General features: G+C 32.7%; 3 protein-coding genes, 2 long non-coding RNA genes and 1 pseudogene across 5 annotated transcripts; 2 read left to right on the top strand and 4 right to left on the bottom strand.

Moving 5' to 3' along the window:
- Positions 1-1,261: 1,261 nt before the first annotated feature.
- LOC120145559 lies at positions 1,262-17,114 on the top strand. Its single transcript, XM_039159390.1, has 3 exons — positions 1,262-1,272; positions 15,620-15,949; positions 16,263-17,114. Exons 2-3 carry the CDS (start codon positions 15,630-15,632, stop codon positions 17,092-17,094), a joined length of 1,152 nt encoding a protein of 383 aa, XP_039015321.1. The 5' UTR covers positions 1,262-1,272; positions 15,620-15,629; the 3' UTR covers positions 17,095-17,114.
- Positions 3,632-4,813, bottom strand: LOC120145561 (annotated as a pseudogene).
- LOC120145562 lies at positions 5,248-6,083 on the bottom strand. The gene is made up of 3 exons (XR_005518141.1): positions 6,030-6,083; positions 5,824-5,891; positions 5,248-5,274 (listed from the first exon to the last, which is right to left on the bottom strand). It is a non-coding gene; the product is annotated as an uncharacterized LOC120145562 (long non-coding RNA).
- Positions 8,985-26,687, top strand: LOC120145560. Its single transcript, XM_039159391.1, has 4 exons — positions 8,985-9,403; positions 9,487-10,335; positions 16,166-16,178; positions 26,656-26,687. Exons 1-2 carry the CDS (start codon positions 9,096-9,098, stop codon positions 10,322-10,324), a joined length of 1,146 nt encoding a protein of 381 aa, XP_039015322.1. The 5' UTR covers positions 8,985-9,095; the 3' UTR covers positions 10,325-10,335; positions 16,166-16,178; positions 26,656-26,687.
- Positions 13,001-14,229, bottom strand: LOC120145563. Its single transcript, XR_005518142.1, has 2 exons — positions 14,172-14,229; positions 13,001-13,100 (listed from the first exon to the last, which is right to left on the bottom strand). It is a non-coding gene; the product is annotated as an uncharacterized LOC120145563 (long non-coding RNA).
- LOC120145608 (RING-H2 finger protein ATL13-like) lies at positions 20,005-20,331 on the bottom strand. The gene has a single exon (XM_039159421.1). It carries the CDS (start codon positions 20,329-20,331, stop codon positions 20,005-20,007), a length of 327 nt encoding a protein of 108 aa, XP_039015352.1.
- Positions 26,688-27,225: the final 538 nt, after the last annotated feature.

The following is a 27,225-nucleotide window of genomic DNA, read 5'->3' on the forward strand; positions in this document are numbered from 1 at the left end:
CTTAATTAAAGCCTATTTGAAGAATATCGATAAGATTTTTCCCTTTTTAAACATGATAAATTCAGATATTACATACGACCAGTACACAAAACCGTTCCTAGTTGAATCAACCCTCAATATTTACTAGTATTTTTCCATTGAAAATTTGGGGGGCAATAGAACAAATGCCCTTAACAAAAAGTGCCCCTAAAAGCTTAGGATACCTCGCACGCAACTCAAGCTTTTTCTCTTTACGTAGTGCAGATATGACCCCTTTTTTATATATATTAATACCACCTAATGTAAAGAACTGTGAATGAAAGCAACGGCCATCTGCTACACCAACATTCCTTAAAAAGAAAAAAAAAGGATTTGTTATATCCCACCTCTTGTTTGGTTGCTAGGAAAGTTGTTAAGAAAAATGGGAAAGAAAATGTCACAGCCATTGCAGCAGGGTGTGACGAGTGAACAACGAAGTTGTACATACATAAATCTTGAGGGGGTAAATTTCATAAGGACATACGAAGTATTTAAACCGAACAAATATTGAAGGTATACATATTTAAATTGAAAATTGTCTAAATTGTCATCATACCATAAGATTTAGATGCACATGCTCTCTCAAAACTCTTAGTGGCCTCTGTCTCTGATAATACGTTGATGAAAGGATAGGATTGACGATAAATTAAGATACTTTATAAACGTAATTAGAATATTTTAAAATTTAAATACCAATTTAAAATATGAAAGATAGTTTGGGGACATGAAAGAGATTAACCCAAACCTTTTTTTCTGTTTTATTTCTTTACAGGGAGGCTGTCTTGTTGAAAGAACCACTGTTTGCAATAATTTGATTGAACCTGTTTTAGATGCATTAGGAAAAGAATCAAATGGCAGCATCAAAAGCAGACAAAAATAATTCACTCATAAAGCAATTACATATACATACATATACATACATATATATATATATATATATATATATATATATATATTTTTTACTTAGATTTAAGATCGTTATATGAGTGAAAATAAATAATAAGATTAAAAGTAAGAAATATAAAGATATTTAACGTAAAAAAAGAATCAGTCTTAACCATATATTTTTATTATTTAACGATCTTAAATCTATATAATACTAAAGAGTGTTATATTGTAACCGCGCTGGCTGAAAATCTGAAAAAAACGAGAGACAACGTGGTAGTTCTTTGAACCCAGATTGTCTTATAGAACTGACTTTGGAAATTACTACGTTATTAAAAAAAAAATCCACTCTCAGACAGAATCCTAGAAGTACTGCACCTGGTGGGTATTTATCTCACCTAGTAGTTGTATGGATTCTGATTATATCTAAAGTGGAGTTGTTGTCGAATTTATTTATCCAACTTTGATTTCGCAGACAAAAACAGTGAAAGTGGAACTGTCACCACTTGCGCCAAAAACTGTGGTGGAGAATGGTGATTTATCAGATGTGGAACACAACTGTCGACAATGAATTGGAAACTTCGAATTGTGAAGCAACTTTGTTAAAATTTTAGGGTAGAGTATATAAATAATCATCCGATATCGAGTGTTGTCCGATTATTAAAAGTTATAAAATGATCTTTTAATTATAGGGAATTGTTTTATTGAGTCTATTGACTATTAAAAGTTATAAAATGGTCAACCGTCTATTATTATGTTCCAAACTCGTCTTTTTTCGTTAAAATTTGACGATAGTTTGAGTTGTATGTTAACTTACTGACTGAGATATAATAAAATTTAATCTCGTAATTTCAAACAACTATCATATTTAGTTAATATGTTAACGTCTAACTCAAACGATCATTAATTTTTTTAATGGAAAAGGACGAGGTTGAACATAATGAATAGTCGAGTGACTATTTTATAACTTTTAATAGTCGAAGAGACTCAACAAAATAACTCTTATAGTTGAATGACTATTTTATAATTTTTTAATAATCAAGAGACTTAATAAAATAATATATTATATTGATGATCATTGTGTACTATTTATTTAATGCGATTTAGTGTTTCTCTTAAAAAAAGAAAAGAAAAGGAAGACGTTGCTTCAAACTAAAAAAGAGAAGGTTACAAATTTCGTTGTCTGAAAGGATCCCTGTTTGGATTATGAATTGATCCATTAGCTTTGTATTTGAAGTGATTTAAGTAAATGTGTGAGTAGGAAGGGTACGGTCAGGTCGGGTCAGGTCAGATTAGACTTTTAATTACTTAAATATGATTCAAGGATTATATTCTCCACCTGTCACTTATTTGATTCAGATTTAGGGAGGTTCCATTTGAACTTAGATCCGATTGAATTTATGAGATAAAAAAACACTTGCACCCGACCTGACACACATACACACACTAAAATAGGGATTAATTAAAAATTATAGAGAGAGCATTATTGTAATTATCCTAAATCCAAATTTGACCCAACCTAACTCAATTCAAATCCGGATATAAATTAGAGATTATTAAACTATGTTCTAATGGTCGTTTTGGTTACTAAACTTTCAAAAAATTAAACGATCATTAAATTATCGAGCGATAACAAAATGATGATTAATTTTTATCAAATTGTTACAAATTGATCCTTAAAATTAATCTTTTACGATTACTATAATGCATTAGTGATCATTTTATAACATTCGATCAATTTTAATGACCATTTTGTATCTTTCAGAAGTTCAGTAACTGAAATAATTACTTAAACATAGTTCAATAACATCTAGTGTAACATAATTTTAGATCATGACACATTGGGGGTGGTGACAATATGGTCCGAACTTAAAGGCAACTTTGAACATTCAAAAACCAAAGTGGTCAAAAGGCATTGTGTGCTTTTTCAAGGAGTTACCTCCATTCTTAAAAGCCTGTTGATCAAAGCATGTCGATCAACACCACCATGTCAGCCGGCATAGACAAACAGCAATTTCGATTCCTCCGGTGTTCAGACGCTAATGGTCGGCAAATGTAAAAACATTGGTGCAGTGCTGGGTGAACTTTAAAGTAGTGATTCAATACAACACTGAAAAGGAGGGAACCTGATGCAATACCAAGACTCGATTAACATTATCGATTACTTATTTTTTTTATTAATATGGAATAAATACAAGACAATATATGTTCAAAGATAATTCTCGATCATTTGATATTGAACGCTCTCATGTTCTTAGTTTTCTTGATGCTTAAACCCATAACCTCGAAGAATAATAACAATTCGAGATCGTTTAATTCGTGCTTAACATCTCTTATATGCTCTATGGATATCAATTGTTGCTCAATAACAAAACTTCTTTTTCATGCATTTCTATGGCCGACATATCAGATCCTAAGACATGGATATCAATTAGAAAGGCTTCATTTTCATAACCTCTTTTAATTCTCCTTTGTCAACACTCGTCAAAGTTAGCCACCTTGTCCCTTTCGATAACTTGAATCTCCCCCAACAAGCAATATCCCATCCACTCTCTAATCAAAATAATTTCCCAGTCAACACCGAAAAATTGCCCGTGCAAAATCGATAATAATCGAGACGAGTTCGAGTACAAATACACATTGTGAACATAAGAATATTATACTCAAATATCCATATTTATTTCATATTATATAAAAGCGTGAGGAGAAGCTCCCATAGTCTGCCTACAGACGGCAGTAACAAGTTTCCGTTTGCCACAGCATAGCAAAAGACTCGGTCAAATACGAAAACGCCCATGCTCTCACCAGGCAGTGCCTTGAGAAGCAATTTACTTAGTTATTATAAGCAAGGGTAATACTGTATTATGGGAATTAAGCCGTTATTAATAGTTCTTCTTCCTCTTCCCAGCGGCATCTCAGAGTTGATCTAGGTGATCCACAAATACCAATGGCTTTGAACTTCTGGTAAATGATGGAACCCCCAGTACCGAGCTCTTCGATGCTCCTCTCCCCGCAATGGTATCCTTCAATATTCAGCGAACATATTTTCTCGAGAGAGGGACCGGCTTCGCCATCAACGTGAACAGCAACAGAACCATGTCCACCAACTGGTTCAGGTTCAGTTTATTCAGATCATAGCCGACGTATTCAAAGCTTGTGTAGCTAAACCCATCTTCGGGTGCAACGTGAATGGTCGAAATGGCATCGGCTTCGATTGAATTCATTGAGTAACCGCAGGGTTCGAACTCGAAATCGCATATATCAGAGTCCGGAAGGATGTTCCTTATGCCAGAAGTAATGGTCATCGAAGCAGCCGAGCTCGAGTGATCTTTGAAGAAAACTGAAGCCATTTCGGTGTCCAAGCCAGTCATGAAGCATTGGTGTTGTTAACAGATTCAGCTGAGGCAGAGTAAAAGTGCCATTTCTGTTTTTCATCGCTCCCACCCATCACATAAGCCCTGCTACAGGCACCAAGCTTCCCGAAATAGCTATCAAGGATCGAAACTTCTTCAGTGAAGTACCGGTGTGGATACGGCTGAGCAGCAGGGAAGATAAAACTTCAACGAGTAAACCGAACAGATTTCACGGTAAGCGAAAGGCAAACAGCCAACTTCAAGATATGTGGGATTGCTAAAAGTAGCTTCGTTGTACCACAGGTTTTGATGATAATCTTGTAAGGATAGACGAAGAGGCTCGACTCAGAAAGGACGTAGGAGTCCACAAGTTCATTCGATAGCGAAGAAACAATGGTGCACTCAGCTGGGGTTAGAATCTCATCCAACTGCACTCTTGACAAAGATCGAAGACCCTTTAGTTTGACGTCAATAACAGAATCAGGCTCAAAGAAGGAAATCTCGAGCCTCTTTTCATAACCTTCGAATCCGATAGCAGATACGGCCAATGCGTGAAGTCAATGTAGGACAATAGCAGCAGCAGAGTTTCTCAGAATCACGTTTGCGAAGGAAGCAGTCACAAGGAGAGTGGAGGAGGAAGATGGCCAGAGAAATAAATCTAATAACTAACTAGTAAAAGCAAATAAAAGTAAATAGATCACTAACAGTGGTCAATAAGGGCAATCTTCAGAAAGGAATATCAGGATGGCTTGCGAGCGCACTGCAAAACAAGAAAAACAAAAGATCAGCATAAAACAATTCACGCCATTGAAATCCAATTGCCTTCTTCATGATCGGAAAAATTCGAAGTTAGGCCGAGTACTTACGTTGGAGTAAGCAGCAGAACTGAACTTCTTGATACCGCCGTTTGGTCGGACGTCTTCAGTGATGTAACCGAGAGGAGCTTCGTACACTAAGGCCGTACTACTACTAGACTTCTTTTTCCCACTTCTAGACTCCATGGATCATTCAGTCACACCTAAATTACCATGAACAAAAAGATCATTAATTAGATTCAACATGAAAATTAAAAAAAGGCGAAATCAAGAAATCAATTCTTTCACAGAAACAATCAGACTTCAAAAATAATGATAATCCTGAATAATATATGCATTCAAGCATCGAGAAAATCATGAAGTAATACATGATTTCGAGCATATAGGAAATCATGAAACAATATATATAATATATGCAGATATCTTGAAAATCAAAGCATAATCACGCCACGAGCTCAGATATCACAAAAATTAACCAAAAATATAAAACGATTGCCTTTCTTCCAAAATTCTTTAAAATTAATAATATAAAAATAATAGAGAGTTCAAGACGCATAAGAACAAAATATAATGATCTTATTCATCCAGATAAAAGTAGGATATCGTTACTTTAAATTCAACCTATACTAATTTTTTTATTTCATAAAAGCAAATCACATAGCATTGAATATTATCATCTCCTACACAATAACACCAGCAACAATAAACGAATCATAAATTGCATCATAAAAAGATCGGAAACCGATACTCACGATTCAAAAATAAGAATGCCAGGTTCAACCGGTGATACAAACCTCGATGATCAACCTCCGCTCAGATCCTAAAAACAAACGCGAAAATAGAACCAATAAAAATCATGTGAAAATCAAGAAAAAGAATCGATGATTCTCTTGTATTCAAAGAACATTATCATCGATTCGTTTTATTAGTGACGAAAGCAAATAGAGGAAAAGGCTACGGAATATTATGGAAGGTTTTCGGAGAGCTTCTCACGTCTTCGATTCGAGCAAATTATGAAGAATGATTTTGAGCACTTGGAGGGGTCCAATTTATATAAGGTAGACGTGTAAGGGTTTTCGTTAACCCTTCCGTTTTCTAGGGATACTCCAGTAATTTTATTATTTATTATTTTGTTTTTTTTATAACGGAGTCGATTTTTGGGAACCTTTTATTATTTGAAGAGTTTTTAGTTTATTTCCCAACTGCTTTTTTTTAATTTCAAAAATTGTTAAATTCATCTATTTAAATGAAATTAATTAGTTACGATATTTAATTTTATTTTAAATTTAATAATATAAGAATTCATCGAGTACACTTAGTAATTGAGGCAGTGTTATTTTTCTTAAATGTTTTTGATTCAAACAGTTGCATCTACATTGTATGTGCATGTTGTTAATGATTAATAAAGATTCTGAACAAAAATTGTCTTGTAATCACTCTGTACAAGGGTGTATTCAGTTCAATACAGTTCGATTTTCTAATAAAAATGAAAATTTTCAATTTTCTAAAAGTTGAAACCAAAATAGAAGAAAAAAAAAAGCATAAAAACCACGATTTTCGGTTCGATTTAATTTTATGATTATTGACTATTTAGTATTTTTCAAATTCAACGTCCAAATAAACAAACTTAAAGCTTAAACCACCAGCAAATATACAAATTTATATTTGTATAAAAAATATTCTACGATTTTATTTATTGGGTAAAGTCCACAAATGATCATTCGACTATATAGTATTATTTTATTGAGTTTCTTGACTATCAAAAGTTACAAAATAGTCCCCTAACTATTGGGTGTTGCTTTGTTAAGTCCTTCAACTATCAAAAGTTAGAAAATGGTCCCCTAACTATAGAATGTTGCTTTATTAAGTCCCACGACTATTCATTATGTTCCAAATTCGTCATTTTCTGTTAAAAAATTGATGACAATATGAGCTTAACATTAATTTGCTATCTGAGATATGATAAAATATGATCTCATAACCTAAAATGACTATCATATCTCAGACAACATATTAATATCCAGCTCATATTATCGTCAATTTTTTAACAGAAAATGATGAATTTTGAACATAATAAATAGTGAAGTGACCATTTTGTAACTTTGAATAGTATGGGGACTCAACAAAACAACATCCTTTAATTGAGAAAATATTTTGTAACTTTTAATAGTTAAAGTACCCAACAAAGCAACACCCTATAATCGATGGACCATTTGTGTACTTTACCCTCGTTTATTTAAGTTTGTCATTTATTAAATGAATTTGTTTGGAATAATTTTTTTCTAATCCAGTTTAATTTCGAACAAACGATTTTCATATGAACAATTCAAAACCTAATCAAATTGTAAAAAATTAATTTTAAACTGAATCAAAACTGAACCACAAAATAAGAAACCAAATAAATTAAACCATATAATTCCATTCAAATCAATTTTTTAATTTTCTCAATTTCGTTACCCATACTATTAAAAAAATGTTGTTACTTATTAAAACATTCCCCTGGTGACCAATTCTTGTTCTCAAACACATCATTTGTTTTAAGAACACAAATAATGGTATTTGCCGGTCAATTTAATGATTAATGAATTTAGACACGAATAAAAAGTATTCGAGATGATAATTAAAAAGAAAATGAATTATTAATATTATTCTAAACTACCCAAAGTAGAGCAAAGCATACGTCTAAGAGAAGTATTACAAGCACTAATCTAGTTTTAGCAAAGCTTAATGCAATCGCAGGTGCGTTGCACATTTGGCAAAGTGGTACAAGAACATGTGTTGGGATTCGATGCAGCTCCAAACCTCTGAATCATCAACTGAAGACAATCCCACTTGCCATTTTCGCCGCATGGCGGTCCATCAATTGTTGCCTCAATCGGGCAATATTGGGCACCTGCAAAAACCACCAAATTTTATTAATCAAAGTGACTTCGATCGATTGAATTAATTTAAGTAAAAGAAGATTCCTTGGGAAAGAGAAGGAGAGAATAAAGCTAGCAAAAGAACAAGGCAAAGCATGTGGATGGCAATTGACTTCTTCATGATTTCTTGGTGTGTTCGTTATGTTGAAAAACATGTTGGATAAAGGATTAATTTATAGGTGCTTGAATGAAAGAGTTTGGTAAGGAAAATCCCCTCTTATTTATGAAAATATATTCTTAGACGATTTACCAAATCAGTAATTATTATGGAAATTATATCATAAGTAGAAGGGACGAATTTAGAACATAGTGAATAATGGGTGATCATTTTATAACTTTTAATATTCAAGGGATTCAACAGAACAATATTCTATAATTAGAGGACTATTTTATAACTTTTAATAATAGGGTATCATCCCATCATAATCGGGAGACCACAAATGTACTTTACCCTCATTCTAATTTTGTCTTCTGTTTTAACGAAATCGACGTTGGAGTGAAAGATATATGCTCCTTTAACATCCACAAATCAAATGATTTTTATTTCTGGGGTATATTACGTATTTAGTCATTCAACTATCATTTTAATTTAATTTTGGTCACTTATCAACTTTTTTCAAATTATACTTAATGTTATATTTTAGATTTATTTTGATAAACTACAATTAAAAAATAAATAAAATGTTGTTGTCACGATTTTTATTTTGTTTTAAATGATGACGTGACTTTATCTTATGAGGACACATCACTATAAATATTAATTTTTAGTAATAATGGGTTAAAATAAAATTATATTAATAGTTCAGTGACTAAATACAGGTTTACTTTTTTTTCTTTTGGATTAAACTTCCACGAATTATATATATTACGACATTTCACTTTCAGTCATCATCGTGTTAAATGAAAATGGCTTCCTCTAAGCAACATGTTGATCAAAAAGGAAGTTTCAAAGCGTCAAACTTATAGAAATTTCAAGGCTGGCAGCTTAATTATTTGAACTCAACGCGTAATCTCCCTTATAAAAATGCTCATCGTCAAGAACCAGATCGTAAACAGTTAATATACAATCATTTTTTCCCGGTGAAACCTTAGAGATTTCGAAGATGTATGTAACAAGGCCACTTTCTATGTACAAGCAGTCTCCTTCACTACTCTCATCGCCGCCGCCGGAGGGTCCGAACTCCGGCGTACTGGTAATTCTCGACGAAGAAGCTGAGCCGACGTGCTGTTTCGGAACGTGCAAAAGCAGCTACCTAGATGACTTGCCTTTCCCTCAAAACAAGGACATGGAGCTCGTCTTCTCGGCCGGTCAGACCGTTCTTATTGATCAGGTGGCGTTCATTCCGGTTCTCGGTCAGCCATTGTCCTCCAACCGGTACTATGCGTTACAGCCTCGTGGTAGCCATAAAGGGTAAGTTTTTGTTTTATTTTTCGTTGATCGGAGCTCAGTCCCGTTCATGCATGGATTCGTTTTAATGGTTTTTCATTATGCAGTGAAGCGTTCACAAATTCATCCGAGGAAGATGCCTTCACTTGCTGTTTCTGCCGGTGCTTTCCCGACAGAAAACGACAGCCGGCCGACCACCACGACATATACCAACAATTCGAGATCAGCAAAAACAAGAGTTGGAGCGTCGGCTTCGTTGCCAAATCAGTAGCACCGGATGGTGTCCCTCCTGGATTCTTAAAAAGAAAAGGTTGGACAGCAAGGTTCACAACTCCACGTAGTTTCAACTTAGGTGAAGCGCCGGGGCTCGACGAAGCCCTCCGATCCCGGCTACCGCCATTCGATTTCCCGTTGTCTTGCAAAACCTCCCAACCGGTTGTCGTCGGAAAATGGTACTGTCTCTTCATGTTCATCAATGATGGAACCCCAAAAGACCAGATGGCCAAATCGATGTACTACGAGATGACACTCGAGCAGCGATGGGAGCAAGTTTTTACATGCGATAATGACCGTAACGGTGACAATACTGTTGTCGTCGACGTGAGAGTCGAAAGGGAAGTGGTTAGGGTTGGCGGGATGTCGAGGGAGATTACACTAGACAGTCGAGAAACAGTTAACGGGACGATGTGGTTCGGGGGTTCGACGGCTGGTGTCGGGCTGAGTTTGGCCGTCGTTGAGAAAATGAAGTCGGACGAAGAAAGGTTCGGGTGGAATGGTGGGGATGAAAGGGTGAAAAGGGTTGAGAAAATGGAGAGAAATGGTGTGTGGTATAAATTTGGGGGTTATGTGTTGGTGGAGAGGTATGTGTTGAGGAGAATGGATGGGAGTTTGGTGTTGACATATGATTTCAAACATACTCATGTTGTTAGAAACAAATGGGAATGATTATACGTGCAATCCTTTATTTGGTGGGATAAATTTTAAGATTATTTTGGTGTTACGTTTTCTTGTGTACAATTTACAATCGCATATAGTTTTCTTACGATGTTTTGTTTTGATTTATGTTTTTAATGGTTTTTTAGTAGTTTAATCTTATGTTGTGATTCGTTTTTCATAATTAGATTTGTTTATATCTACCTTTTGTTCGAGATTTTTTTATGTGTTTTTTACATTTTCATTATATACTCCTTATGTGGCTAGTTTCTTCTCTTAATTGTTGTAAGAGAATATTCTAATTATATGTTTAGTTTACGATTTTAATTATAAACTTTTATTATAATTTTAAATATTTTATATTTTAAAAATTAGCTACTTTTATTTAAAAAATAATTAAATATTTGTGACCATTAAAAGGGGATATTGTACTTTAAGTAATTTTTTTTATTTTTTTAGAATGTAGATTAAATTTATATATATGTAAAATGTTTAGGGTTATTTTCCCATAATAGAGAAAATAAATATATTGTATAAAAATAAATTATTATTATAATTTTAAAAAGTATCATGTCATCTATTTATCAATCAATTAATAGTGTTTGACTAAAAAAAACAAACATGATTAGATGAATGATTATTTTGTTATTGCTTCAAAATTAGATGAGTAAAATAAAAACTTTCTAGTGGTTGGGTGTGAGTATAATTGGGGATGAGTTATATTCTTTCATTTGCCACGTGATTCGATTCGAATTTAGAAATATTTTATTTGAATTAATTTTTGATATAAAAGTTCACATCCGACCTAATTCGGTAATATAATTTTTCTTTTTTGTTTGGTAAATAAGAATCTAATTAAGAAAATATATAAAAAGAATAATATTATGGTAATTATCTCTGAATATATAAAAGATAATTATACTATTATCTTAGTTGGGTCAAATCATAAAATTTTATCCTAAACCCAAAATCGATCCTATTTAAACCAGTCCTTAAAATTTTTTACCCAAACCTAAATATCCAAAAAATGGCCGTATATGATCAAATCAAAACCTATTAAATCCGAATTTGATGTCCATCCTTGAGTATAATAATATTTTTGGTACTTAAGGAAAATTATAGTACAAATCTAAACTTGATATTAGATATATGAATGAAAATTTAAGTAAAAATTTATACTTATTTAAAATAAAATAATTATTCATTCAGTTGTTCAAACTAAGTAATACTTATGACTAAAAACTATAAAATAAAATTAATTTATTACTAATTCATGTATTAAAATATACTCAAAGATGAGGAATAAGTAAAATTCTTACGTTATTTTTGTAACATCCATAACCCGTATAATTATACCTATACAGATTATAGATGTCACACGTATTTTCTAAAACCATTTCAAATTATTAAGCGATTAAAAATTTATTTTCTTAAAATAGTAAATGATATTATAAAAATATCATATCATAAAAAATTACGTTTCGTTATAACAATTTAATTCAAAATAATTTTATTTATGAATAGTGAATAGTGAACAGTGGGGGAATTGATTCCCTGTAGCAGGGGAATCGGTGCCCCTTTAACAATCTGAAAAAAATTTATAATTCGTGGTTACTGTTCTTGCTATAGTAACTTTCGAAAATTTACATATAAAACTCATAAAAATTAATTTTTCATCACTATAAAAATTCCCAAAAATTTATACAACATTTAAATTAAACATTTCCAAATTACATGCCACTATCTAAAATCAAATTCCATCGTAGGATGTCTTACTGATATTGAAATATATCTCTCGATGCTTGATGTCGTTCTGAATTCTTTATTCTTATTCTTTGCTTTTTACCTACGCGTGAAAATCATCACATGCTAAGTATAAACTTAGTGAGGCAATTAAAACATTTAACAGTGCAATACAATTCATGCATGATTTTCAATGTCAAAAATCGAATTTCCATAAAATCATTTTTACCATGATCAAAATAGTATAAAATCTTTTACCATTTATCCCATAAGCTCGTAAGCTTATTTTACCAAAATACTTACCATTTAAATTCCATAAGCTCATAAGCTTATTTTATCAATATACTTGCCATTATTCCATAACCATATACCATAGAAAATAACCATAAACAATAGACAATAGCCCAATATACAACCATGAGGACCCTGGGTACACGAGTCAAATATAAGCACCGTAGTGCTATCCCGAGTATGACACATAAGGTCGTGTCCACCATCTGTACTAGGTATCCTTAAGTACAGTCCCGAATATGACACATAAGGTCGTGCCCACCATATACACTAGGTATCCTTTAGTGTATTCCCGAATATGCAGCCTGCTGCTGGACTCTATGGCATGCCAACTATACCCTGTCCCTCAATAACTGACTTGAGCATACAGTCTATTTTATTTGATCCATCCATGGCAAAGTATATTATCATATTGTTAACATTGGGCAGTTCATACCCGAAATAATATTCATGGTAAAAATCATATATGTTCATGATTACATCATATGCAAAAATCAGTGATCAATGCATTTTAATTTCATACTCTGACATATCAATGTCAATTTATAAAAAAATGATATAAAATCATGCCGATATAAACAAGGTCGACTTATCGCAAGTATTCCCGATGATGTATAAAACATCCATGTATAATTTCATGCATGTATTGCACTCACCTTGACACTTTATGTCTTTCAAAATATATGAGCCTCACTATTGTTCCATAGTATACCCTTTTCTATTTGATTTGTTTCGATCAGAAATCAAACACGATCTATATAAATCAGAAATTCATAATAATCCATATGTTAGTATTTTACTAACATAAATACATTCCACCATATCTCCATACTATATTTGAAAATCATCATCTAACAAAATATTCAACTCTTAATAATTCCTTATAACATTGGAACCAACTTTTCCAATTTACTCAAAATGGTCTTCACCATTTTACCACTTAAATTCTTAATACCAATAATTCCAACATTGAAATTATTTCCATTCAAATGCTTTTACAAAAGCATAAATACATTTAAGTATCCCAACTGTGCAATTGTTGTACTTAAATCACCAATCATTTCAATCTTCCCAAAATAATCAATTTCACATTTAACACTCATTTCAATTCTCAAACAAAAATTCCAAGCATAGTACATCAATTATACAACTCTTACACAACAACCCATAAATTTCCAAAATTCAGACAACTCACACTACCCTTAAAGAATCATTATTCTGTATTGATATAGACACTTGAATTCAATTCCATTTCTTCCGTTAAAAACTAGACTCGAATACGAATCTATCCATATAAATAAATCCTTCTAATTCATTCTGTACAATTTATGGTGAATTTTCAAAGTTCAGCAACAGAATCTGTTTTGTACAGAATTCTGCTGTCCGACTTTTCTGACCTTTCCTCAGTTAAAAATTCATATATATTTGTATACAACTTGAAATTGATCCCCGTTTGTTTTAAACAAAACTAGATCCATATATGAACACAATATATAAAAATAACCTTCAAATTATTTTTATATATTTTCTGGTGAATTTTCGAACCTTTTGACATAATCAAAATCCAAACTGTTTTCTTTAACTTCATCCTTAGGTTCTTCATCATTTCTTACAACCAATTCTTTAAAATCACTTAACTCTTCAAAACCCATAAAACACAAGAACCCCATTTTATCAACTCAAGATGAACTTGAACAACCAACAAGATTATCATGTAATATTGGTACCAAATGATAGCCTTTTTCCCATATAATAATTTTCTATCTTTAGCATACCCAAAATCCTAAGAAAATTGCTTGAAAATGAAATTAAAAATTGATCTTACCTTGGAAGAAGCTCACGTCTGGTTTTGGAGAAGAAGATGATCAAATTTTGTTGAAATGTAGAGACATCTCATCTTAATTTACCTTAAATTCCACTTAAATGAATAAAATATTCATTTAATTGGATAAGACAAAATCACCCTTAATGAATATTCTTAATTATCATAAAACCATGACAACTCATCCTTATCATATTTCAAAGTCAAAGCTGATTATTTAAACTATTAATTCCGAAATTCTCCTTGAATTTTCAAATTTTGCGTTTTAGTCACTAAATTCCACTGTTTCGATTAAATCTGAAAAATTGCATATTTTCAAACCAAATTTCTCTGATCCAAAATATTAAAATAATATTTCCAACCATTTTATAACATCCTTCAATTTTTCGTAAAATTCCAACTCGATCCAAATTACCGATTCCTTATCGGCTTTAACCCTTTCTAGTTTTTCTTTACTAAAAATTCCAAATCCAAAAATATGATTTCTATAAAACTCCACTCTCAAGAGTAAACCATCTATTTATGGAATAAAATTCTTTTTAGGAAATTATCACTTAATTCCCTAAACTTTTTTCCAATTTTCTACTTTGACCATCAAACTTTCCAAATTTTTTTATTTTGGTCATTGTCTAAATTTTTGGGGCATTTCAATTTTAGTCTTTTTCATAAAACAAATACTCCTATGGATATAGTAATAGTACAGGCATAGCCTTTGGTTATTATTTTAGGAGGACCAAGATTGCAATTTTACCAATTGTCAGGATAAGCCCTTTCCAACGCGGCTTCGTCCCCGCTGCCGTGCACATGTATACTTACTACGCGTCAATGGGTTATTAATAAGGAAAGTTCCAGGAAATGATAAATGCATTTATTTGTACATTTCTAGTATTAACTAATCTAAATTAAAAATATTTTAATTACTTATTTGGTTAAAAAATAATTTAAATATTTAATTTGATCAAAAGATATTTAAAATGTTAAATAAAAAGTAAAATATATTTTAAGTATTTATTTATGATGTAAATCTTTATAATATATTAACAAATGAATGGGATATTAAAAATTCAACAATAGAATTGATTCAAGTAATAAATAATTTAATTTTGTTTAAATAAAATCTCAGATTTAAATCATTTTGTATACAAAAAATTCCCGTTAGAGACTTGTCCATCAAAACCAAATATCGACCCGAATCGGTTTAGATTAATCAAGTAAAACTTTGTACCTTACGTGAAAAAGAAACATTAAAACTTCCCCGAAAGTGCACTTAAGCTAATACAAATACGCAATTTGACTTTTAAATTCCAATCATCGTGACCATTTCGTTGGTCAAAACGAATAGTTCAAGGCATATCTCTCTTATAAAAACACTCATCTTCAAGGACAAGATCATAAATTCCGATAAAGAGATCGCAAAGCAGATTACAAAGAAGTTCAGATCCGTGCTGCAGAATCGTAAAGATGTATGTAACGAGGCCTTTTTCTATGTATAAGCAGTCTCCGTCGTTACTCTCGTCGCCGCCGCCGGAGGGTCCGAACTCCGGCGTGCTGGTAATCCTAGACGAAGAGGACGAGCCAACATGTTGTTTCGGGTTGTGCAAAAGCCACGAGCTAGACGACTTACCTTTCCCTCAAAACAAGAACATAGAGGTTCGTTATAGCACCGGCGCAGGTAAACATCGACACGCTCACCGGTACAAAGTGACGTTCATTCCGGTCCTCGGTCAGCCGTTGTCTTCCAATCGGTACTACGCGTTACAGCCTCGAGGAAGACATAAAGGGTACCTTCTATTATCAACAATTCATTCGTAATATTATTTTCAAAATCATATTTAATATTACATTTTAGTCATCATAGGTCGTAGTTAAAAATAAACAATGATATTGATTTGATATTTTTTTAATTACTTTTAATACTGACGTGATATTACCTTATAATGAAATATCGATATCAACATTGATATTTTAATTGTGGGCGAACAAAACAAAAGAATAATAGTTTAGGGATGACCAAATACATAGTTTACGCTTTTTTTCATTTTAATCAATGCAATGCTTTTTCTTTTCTTTTTGGTTTTTGATTTGGTTATGCAGTGAAGCATTCACAAATTCAACAAAGGAAGACGCCGTCACATGTTGTTTCTGCCTGTGTTATCCCGACATCGAGCCGCAGCCAGCGGACCACCACGACATGCACCAACAATTCGAGATCTGCCGGAGGAGACGGGGTAGCTTCTTCGCCAAGTCAGTTTCACCGGATGGTGTCCCTCCAGGATTCTTAAAAAGAAAAGGCTGGCAAGCGTGCACCTCCACTCCTCGTAATTTCACCTTTGGCGAAGCACCGGGGCTCGATGCCACCCTCCGAGCCCAGCTACCGCAATTCGATTTCCCGTTGTCCTGCAAGAGTTCGCAACCTGTTGTCGTCGGAAAATGGTACTGTCCCTTCATATTCATCAAAGATGGAACACCAAAAGACCAGATGACTAACTCCATGTATTACAAAATGTCACTAGAGCAAAGATGGGAACAAGTCTTTGCATGCAACAATGACTATAACAAAGACAATAGGGTTGTCATCGACACGAGAGTCGAAAGGGAAGTGATTAGGGTTAACGGGATGTCAAGTGAGATTACGCTAGACGATCGAGAAACGGTCGACGGAACGATGTGGTTCGGGGGTTCGACAGCCGGTGTCGGGTTAAGTTTGGCCATCATTGAGAAAATGAAGTCGGAAGAAGAACGGTTCGGGTGGAATGGTGGGGATGAAAGGGTTAAAAGAGAGGAGAAAATGGAGGGAAATGGTGTGTGGAATCAATTTGGGTGCTATGTGTTGGTGGAGAGGTTTGTGTTGAGAAGGATGGACGAGAGTTTGGCATTGACATATGATTTCAAGCACACTCATGTCGTTAGAAACAAGTGGGAATGATTATTTATGTAATTCTATAGGAAAAATTATGATTATCCGATAATTATTATAAAATATTTACATATAATTTATACATATAATTATGATTATTTATATTGTTATTATACAAAGTATAATTTATAGGATACATATAAGAGAAAGGTTTATTAATTGATTTATTACTCGTGTAAAAAACCATTTATTTTATACATACCCTTTTAATATTTCTTATCATATGATTACATTAGTTTAGGCCGGGCGTATATACATTGGTTTTTTTGCCCAATACTCCATACGGAAATTTTATTTGCCCAATAGGCCGAACAAAAGTTTAATTTGCAATCTATGATATGATATGTAGTTAAACACGATTTCATCACGTGATGTGACGAGTTTTACTGAAAATATTTTTTAATAATTCCAATTATGTGGGCCAAGTCCCTTTAGAAATTTATTTTTTTTATTTCACAAAATAATTTCAAAATTTAAAGGGAAAAAACTTATAAAAGGTGACGAGTTTACCTTGAATTTTTGAAAGAGTAGTCGTTTTTAGTCGTTGTAGAACGGATAGATTGCAACGGTCATCATAAAATTCGTCACCTCGAGGTGACAAGTTTGATGGGATTTTTGTAAAATTAGTTGTTTAAGGCCGTTGGATTTGGGATTATAAATAGGGTTTTGGGTTTAGATTTTTTTTATTGTGTTTTGTTTAGAAAAAAAATTCGAAAAATATTCAAAATTTTTGAAAATGTCTACCCGCGATGAAATGTTACGACTGGACGATGTTCATATTTCTTCGCTCGATCTCGGTCGGATGAAAAACAGAGTGTTCGTCAAAGAGGAATGAATCTCTGAGATTAGCCTCAACGGATTATTATATATTTGCAACAATTAGGGCTGTATCCAGCGACATTTTTGCGTGGTTTTAAGGTGAACCCGACATTGATTACGGCTCTTATTGAACGTTGGAGGCTGGAGATGCATACTTTCCATTTTCGGAGTAGTGAAGCGACAATTACGTTGGAAGATGTCGCTTACCAACTCGATGTTTCGGTTAATGGTGCGACAGTAGTGAGGCACAACAGTTTGACCGATTCAGAATTGTTCACGAAGTTTTGGAAAAGATACCACCGTCAGAGATCTTAGAGGGATACCAGATACGAATCACCTGTTTCAAGTCTAAATTTAATGTGACGAACGAATCTACCGAGGAAAATGTGATTTTTGTCGCCGAGCGTATCTGCTCCAATTGATTGGAGGGATATTGTTACCGGATAAATTTGGTAATTTGAAGCACATTCAACATCTTTCGATATTGCAGAATTTTACCGTGTGTTGCAATATTTGTTGGGGTTTGGCGATTTTGGCTTTTTTATACCATAAATTTTGCAAGGTTACAATCATCGAACTGGTCAAAAAGCGGATGTAACGAGTTGTCTAGTCCTTCTACAATCTTGTGCGTGGTACCGATTCCCGTTTTTTCTGCCAATCACAACAACCTTTGTTGAGTTTCCTCTCGTCGTAAGGTAAATTTTTACCATTATTTTTTTATTGAAATTTTAAATTCATTTTGTAACTTTTTTTAAATTTTGACCTTTTATATTATTTAGCCGACCACATAAAATTACTGAGACAAAGTTATCAAGTGTAACTAAAAAAGATATACGAATGAGAATCGATATCGCCGATCAACATGCGGTAAATATTATTTTTTAACTTACTAAAATTTAATTAAATTTGTTCACTTTATGTACACTAACTTTTATTATTAATTTTTACATTTCTTGGATCTTGTATTATGACGATGAGATCCTTCGAGATTTTTTGAAAGGTCGGAATTGTGGTGTACTGTAACGCTTATGTTACACTGCAATTATTGAGATTAACCCGACAGATACAGTGTACTTTAGATTTGATCAAAATATTGTCGATTCCTTTGCGACCACTTATTTTTTATACCTATGTTGTCTTCTTTCTCGTGTTTTGCCATCTATATGCTGTTTTCTTACGAAAGATGTTGCCAACACATATAAGGTACAACAATAAATATATTTTAATATAAAGTCTAATTTACCAAAAATATATGTCACGATATACTTTTAAGTTATATAATATTATTGGACGAATTCTTTTTTCTATATCAAACCTAGATCTGGTCCAACAAATATTATTATAAAGTTTGTCCCATCCCATGTTGGTTGTGATTTCGAGAACAGCTCAACTGTTATTAAATCGGATTAAATTAGAATTTATCGATTATAATTTTTCTTATTATTCATATTAAAATTGAGTTTAGATTAATTCGATTACAAGTTTGGATAAGTATAAATTATTTTAGTATCATAAATGAATTCGATTTAAACCTAAAAAACCCTTTAGTTTAAAACGATGGACTTCTTTTAGGATACCTTCAATAAATGTTTGAACTTGAAACGCTTTATGACAAAATGTAAAATTTTAGATTTTGATTATTTAAAATTAAAAATATTATTATGGTGCCGTTAATGACTTAACGATTCAGTGGTATAACTAAATCAAATGTTAAAGTTCAATGCTACAATTAGGGATGTGCATGGTATCCGAACCCGACGGGTTCTGACTCGACCCGATTGGGTTAGATTTTTTTAAAATGAATTGAATTCAGATCGGGTCGAGGTTTTTCAGAGGTTATGCTCGAGTCAATTTGGGTTTAGGGTAAAAATACTCAACCCAACTCGACCTAAAAAATATAATTTTACCTTATAATAAAATAATTGTAATATTATCCCTATATATATTATTATTTTCAATTAAATTCTATTTTTATTGAATAAAAGTAATATTTGTGGGGATTTCTAGCTTGGCCACATTTATTGACGTGTACTAGTACTAATAATGCTTCTCCGACTAAAAGCTAATGGAGGGACTTCGAAGTGGAAGTTTCAGCTAAGCTTAGCGCAGCCACCAGTTATCACGGCGATGGTCGGAGTCGAACCAGAAACAGTTAAACACCAGAACTTCGACGCCGGCAACTAGTTTACCCATTAACGACGTACGACAAACGGGACAAGTCGAAGAATAGCTATAACCGAGCCATCTATCCAAGCAGTCCTTGTGAAAGAGATGGCCACATCTCAACTCTCTCATCTCGTCGTCTTCTTCGATTTCGCAAAGGCAGACGGCACAGGTAACTTCCTCGTCTTTGTCGGAGCCGCCGTCGTATCGAACGACACCAGACCAGTCGGCATTAACGGAAGGGACCCGTGGAAATGGCTGCATGGTGTGAATGTTGGGGAACAAGCAATGGTTAAACAACAAGTTCCAGGCCAATTTCAAATGGTTTATGACCAAAATAATGTAATAGTACAACATGGTGTGGAACAGAGGATAATAATTTGAGAGAAAGGGAGCGCTAAATACTTTGGTATTTATAGACTTAAATTATACCATTCCAAAATTAATTATAGTATTAAAAAACAATTAATTAGGCTAATTAAACATTATACTAAATCATTTAATGCTTATAGGTCGAGTCCCGTAGAAATTTTAAATTCTTATATAATCTATGTATTTTTTATATTTTCTATTGATAATTTAATTTCACAATCCCTAAAATTTAGTAATTTCACACTCTTAAATTTTTAATATAATTAGTTAAATATACACCTCTTATAAAAAATATATGTTCGTCCCTACATAGATTAACGTACTTTATTTTTTGTTAAAGTCTAGTCTGGTTTAAAATATAGATATCGAATTTAATTATAATATTTCTATATTTATAAATAATTAATTAAAGATTTTTTTATTATTACAAGATGGTCAAAAAATGTTTTTTTCTCCCTCTAATTCTAAAGTTTCATCCTGATTAATCTGGACCGATCTAGGTCGCACACCTAATTTTGGTGATTGAGTCTCCTAACGGAGATTTTCTGCATGCACAAGGAATAGTGCCTGAGACTTTGCTTAAGCGATATCAATTACTTATCACTTGAACCAGCTCAGTTAATAAAACGTTGTTTAACATTAAGGGTGTAAATACTATTTTTAAGGTGAATAAATATTTTTCTAAAATTTTAAATTTTTTGTGTTAATTATTTATTTTATTAAATTTTTCACTCTAAAATTGTATTTATAATTATCTATAAATGAAAATTATATATATATATATATATATATATTCATTTCAAAATTATTTTTAACTCATGATTGATTTTGACGTTAGTGGACGAAAATAATAGGCTTAACCAAGTCAAGAAAATGGGTACAAGGCTCTGTGTATGATAAACTTTTAGAACGTGTTTCACATCTCTCTAGTTCTAAATTTCTAATATTTAATGCCTAATGTTTTAGAAATAAGGTTTATTAATGTCTCAATATAATATTATATACGAGATCAACATGGGTTAGTTCAAGTGGTAAGCAGCTTGATATCGTTTAAGCAAGTTCTCAGGTTCAAGTCCTTATGTATGTAAACCTTATTCGTGATCGATTCGGTCAAAGCTCGATAAATAATTCGAAAGGACTCGATTCTTAATGAGTCAAAACGAAAAGAAGGGGAAAAATCTGGTTTTAGGTTGAAAATAAGGATGATCTGTCAACGTTGAAGTCGTGAAAAACATGCAAGGCAAACCTTGTGGCTTGTATGAGTCCACCGGTATCCATCTCGGCATCTCAAGATTTCAGGTCATTTATATTTTTTGTGATGGGTCTTTGGTTTGCATTAATCACAGTCATGTAGAACTCAACACAAACTCAAATTAAACAACCAATGAATACGATGATGGTAAGAACACGACGGAGTTGGCGGCATGAGGGTCAACAGTTGAGGGTACTAGGGATGGCAACGGGTCAGGTTGGGTCAGATCGTTGGTTAATCCGACCTCATTCGAAAAAATATGTATCTTCCACTTGAATATATCCCGGTCTGAAAATTATAAATCTCTCACTCAATCCGACCCGAAAAATATATATTTTTCACCTGACTTCAACTCGACCCGAATTTTAAGAGTATAAATCTTATCTCATCTGATCCGGTATAAAATAAGGAGTTAATTAAAACAATAACAATCTTTTAAAGAAATTATAATATTATCTACGGATCAGGTTGGAGTATTTTCACTCTCAACCCGACCCGCCTCATTCCCTTAAAAAAATCAAGCTGACCCGATCTGAACCCGATTTTTTAAAAAAAAAATTGACCCTATCGAATCGATAGAAAAAATATATAGAAAAATGATAGAGAAAAAATAACTTTCTATTTAAACTAAAATTATGTCATTATCTGTTTAAATTTATTTTTTTAGGATCCAACCCACATCATTTTGGTATTACTTATCATAACATTGTGACATTGTTAATTATTTTAACAACATAATAATCAAAATAAGAGCAATTAGAGAATTGAGTAATTAATTTTTTTCCTCCTTTGTTGATCAGCGACGACATTAATTTTAATGTTGTTGATCAACAGCGACACCAACATTAATGTTATTGATCGGTGGCAGGATCAATTTTAATGTTAATTGTCAATTCATATAGTTGTCAACATATCATTGTCGAAACGGTTTTTCTTTAAAAAGTGAGATTTTAAAACCACACAATTTTTAATTTATCTATTTGTGATTGATTTTTAATTAAAAAATAAATGCGATTTAAAAAAAACTCTCGTTTTGAAAAAAATTGGGATTCCTTTAAAAATAAAAACGTATGATTCGAGGAGTCGCCACCAATATTTGATTAGGGTGTGATTGGACATCCAAAACCGTTTTGTAATTTTTTAATTAAAACAACAAGTTGATGTTTGCGTTACCAAAATTTGAGTTCGAGAGTCGATTACGCGTGAGGAATGATTAACACCCCCACAACGCCCTAAATCAGTACCTAGTCGATTAATTAATGTTTTTGCAATGAAATTTACAAATTCGATTTTAATTTGACTTTTGATCCATAACACAACAAAGATTGAATTTTACAAAGAAATATAATAATATTAAGTTATTTCCTATTGAGAAGAAACAAATACCTAACTCGAGGCAGTTAATTCTTATTTTAATCAAAATAAAGAAATATTATAATTCTATTATAGCATTCAAATGCACCAAAACAGATTAAATTAAAATTACCAAGCCTTTTAGAAAGATAAATAATATTCGATTATTTAAAAATATCAAGACCATATCTTAGATAAGGTCTAACAACCTTTTCTCGAAAAATTTAAATAACTGAATATTTATTTTTATTTCATTCCCAAATTTTAAGGCGACGAACCGTTTTTTAAATGTCAATAATGGGATACACTTTTAATTTAAAATCGTCGAAAACGACTCTAAGTGAGTTAAGATAAGCCATTCAAATAATTTTAAATTAAAAGGGTATTACCCTTAATCCAATTATGTAATTTGGTCAAGTTATGCACATAAGGATATCATACGAGTTATGCAATGGTATTCGAACAAGATATCATCAGAATAAAAAATGTTAAAACATACGAAGGAAAGTTATTACCATGTAGAATAAATAAAACCCACAAAATGATAAGACAAATATGCTTAGCAAGAACGTTACCACCTTACATGTGTCATAATATATAATACGTGTGACTCGTGTCCACCAAACAACAAATATATATACATACACTCATGCACATATTACCATGGACAGGGCGAACACATGACAAAAATTCAGGGGTTGCAAGATCCCCAGGGGTGGCACTTTTGAGGGGTGACACTTGTATTAATTTTGAGGGTTTCTACATGGACTTGTTGTTGGAGAATAATTTTGAGGGGTTGCCTGGAATACCCAGGGCACCACTCAGGTCCGCCCCTTGACCATGGAGAAACGACATATGACATAATAAAGACTCATAAGATATACATAAATTGAGCACACATGGCTCTAAACAAATGAATAAAGGGTTAAACTCCTGTAATCGGTCCTCCAATCACATAAAAAAATACAACATAAATAAATACATAAATGTACATGAAAAAAGAAAACAACATGATGGCCAAAATGAAAGGATAGGAAAAGTCAGAGTTAAAAGCTTAACTTAGTCAGAGATCATATCATGGAGTGTAAATACTGATATTTTAGGTACTAGCAGCGAAGTAAGCCCATATAAATACACATGGGGCTAAATTAAAAGTTTTGAAAATAGCATCTCGAGTGTACAAACAATGGAAAATGACTACACTTAGGCACTAAAATCAAAGGATAAAAAATAGAGAGGTAAATATATAATTCAGAATTTATGAAAAGGGGCCTAAAACTGGATTTTACCCTAAAGCTTCAGTGGCTAAAAAATTAATTTACCCAAATTCTATAATATAAAAGCTATTTTTCAACTAAACCTAGACTAAACTTACACATAAACTCATTATCTATATAGGTTCAGGTTTCGAGGATCATAATTAGACAACGATGTCATCAAAGTCTTCGTGGGGTATTAGAGTACAACGATAAGGACTTGAATGAGCATGTAGAGATTATAATTTTATTCGAGTCTCTTGTAAATTGTTTATTTAAGTATTTTGGTTTTCAAATAAAGGAGCTCTGCCTCTTATAAATGTTTATTTTTTTATAGTGACATTATTGGATTTTGATTTTTAAGTAAATTGTATATTTTTAAGTCTTGGTTTGTAGAATCACTTCAGTGGTCTAATATTTTGGATTTGATTTCCGAAACGAGTTGAGGACGTTACAAAAATCATTTGCAGAAGAAATATGTGGCTCACTTTTGAGAGAGGACGGGACCGGATTTCATGCACCCGGTACACACACGAGGTTTCTTCCGGTGCCGGATTAGAGTTGCTCCGAGTGTTGGTGCAGTAGTTTTACTTGAGATGAGGACTTAACATGAAAAATCCTGCATTCCATAATTGTCTAAACAAAACATAATCCGGATTAGGGATGGGTATGGGATCCGAACCCGACGGGTTCTGATCCGATCGGGTCGGGTTTGTAAAAAAAATTGGGTTTGAGCCGGGTTCGGTTTAGGGTGAAAAGTATTCGACCCGACCCGGAAAATTATATAATTTTATCTTATATATTTAGGAATAATTATAATAATACCCTTATATATATTATTTTTTTCAATTAAGTCACTGTTTTTATTAAATAAAAATAATATTTTTTTTTATTTCGGGTCAGGTCGGGTGAAATCTTGGTTTGGTCAGATTAGGTCGGCTTTCAGGTGAAAGATTCTTTGTTCTCGGGTCGGATCGGATGAACCAAAATTCCGACTTAACTCGACCCATGTCCATCCCTAATTGTCGCTCCATAAATATGGCAGCATTGATGATGATATCAACCAGAGCCATTTGATAATATGAATCCACCCACCATTGCAAACATGTGGTCAGGGATAGATTGAGGGATGGACGAGGACAATTGGCTTTGAAAATTTAAAATCATTATATATTTTAAATTTTTATTAAAATTTATTTTCATCCATTGAAATTTTATAAATTCAAATTTATTCTCTAAAATTTTAAAAGTTTAAATTTAAACTCTTAATATAAAACCATGCGTTCGTCCTTACACGTAGTCTCCACCATCTAAAATCCACATAATTGATGAATACTAGGTTTACATTTAATAAAAAAATATTAATGAATATGAGTTTTATTCACCCCTAATTATTAGTATAGTATATAAACTTTAAAAAAGCGGCATCGACACACCTTTAAACTGTGCGTTTCGGTCCCCCAAACCTGAGGTTGGGAACGTGGTCCGGTCCGGTAGTTACAAATAGAGGTTCCCTGAGACAGTCGCATCGGTATTGTTCAACTTTGCTGCCATTTGGTTCCTAGGTTGCCTCACTATCTTCCATTCCTATTTAACTGCAATCAATCAGGTAATCTGTGTTTTTTACCTCAATTAACTGGTTTATTACCTTTCCTTGAATCTTTGTTTGATGAATGCAGACCGCATACGAGAAATTTCGAACCGATACGAGGGCGGTCCGAATCCATATGACAAAGGACTAATAAGTAACATGAAGGAAGTGTTGTTTGCACCTTTGCCTCCTTCAAGAGTTGATTTCAGGGCTGAAGTGATGCCATGGTAGCATTTAAATTTACAGACTACAATATCTACTGCACACCTCAAGTGACTAAAATTTTCAGTGACCATAATTGTCGCGGCCGTCTTTCGGTTGGGTCTGGAATTGGGTTTCGATTTAAATAGAACACGTTAGAGTCGCCACCGATCATTTTAAAAACATTTAGGTGGATCGGACACTATCTTATCTGATCTGCATTTTACAATAAATGTGTCAGGTTCGGGAGTCGGTTACAGTCAAGGAATGATTAACACCCTTGTACTACTCTTTTGGTACCAATTAATTTGTCAGCTGTCTTAATTGCAAAAATTAAAATTAAAATTTAAAAACCCGATTCAAATTACTTACCTTTGATTAGTTGGAATTCCTCTAAAAATGGTCAAAAAGAACGTTAGATTGCAACAATAAAAATAAATAAATAAATAAAATAAGAAAAAGCCTTTTTTAAAAGGATAATAAAATCAAATTTAAAGAAAAATAAAGGAAGAAACAATGAAGAAAATAAATTTCCAAGGAAATAAATAAAATAATATGGAAATAATAAAAATAGTAAAAAAAGTTAAATTTCAAAAAGAGAAAAAAACCTAATAAATAAATATGAATAAATCAGAACAACGATTAAAATGAGATAATTATAAATATATGACCAAAATCAAAATATCATAAAAATACATACCACACTACATCAATGACTAAATTGGAATAATAAAAAATATTTTGCCCAAAGTTAAATATTAACAGAAATAACAACATAAGTAAAACGGGACTAAAATAAAAGTACTGAAAAATAAATGCTCAAAATGAAATAAAGCAGAATTTCATTAAATGACTAAAACATGAAATGACACAAGAAGAGGGACTTAAGATGATATTAACCCATTCACATAATTAATCAGAGGTCCCTCCCAAAATGACGTAGTTTTGGGGATGATATTTATATCCCATAATCGGCCTAAATGCCCTCATATCTCTCATTTTCCATTTTTCATTCTCTCTCTAAGGGAGGGAAATGAAATTTCTCTCTCGTCTCTCTCTAGAAAACTTCTACCGGAGGGAATGGTCGACCACCGCCTCGGTGGCCAATCTGCCGCTCCGACCGCTGTGAAAAA

The sequence above is a fragment of the Hibiscus syriacus genome, unplaced genomic scaffold (assembly GCF_006381635.1).
Source record: "Hibiscus syriacus cultivar Baekdansim isolate YM2019G1 unplaced genomic scaffold, ASM638163v2 tig00110893_pilon, whole genome shotgun sequence".
In the NCBI taxonomy this organism is placed as follows: Eukaryota; Viridiplantae; Streptophyta; class Magnoliopsida; order Malvales; family Malvaceae; genus Hibiscus; species Hibiscus syriacus.

Excerpts from the sequence above, each read along its gene's own strand:
- LOC120145560 (XM_039159391.1), top strand. The coding sequence starts at position 9,096 with ATGTATGTAACAAGGCCACTTTCTATGTACAAGCAGTCTCCTTCACTA. Across the intron at positions 9,404-9,486 it reads CCTCGTGGTAGCCATAAAGG|TGAAGCGTTCACAAATTCAT; the intron begins GTAAGTTTTTGT and ends TTCATTATGCAG.
- LOC120145608 (XM_039159421.1), bottom strand. The coding sequence starts at position 20,331 with ATGCAGCCATTTCCACGGGTCCCTTCCGTTAATGCCGACTGGTCTGGT.
- LOC120145559 (XM_039159390.1), top strand. The coding sequence starts at position 15,630 with ATGTATGTAACGAGGCCTTTTTCTATGTATAAGCAGTCTCCGTCGTTA. Across the intron at positions 15,950-16,262 it reads CCTCGAGGAAGACATAAAGG|TGAAGCATTCACAAATTCAA; the intron begins GTACCTTCTATT and ends TTGGTTATGCAG.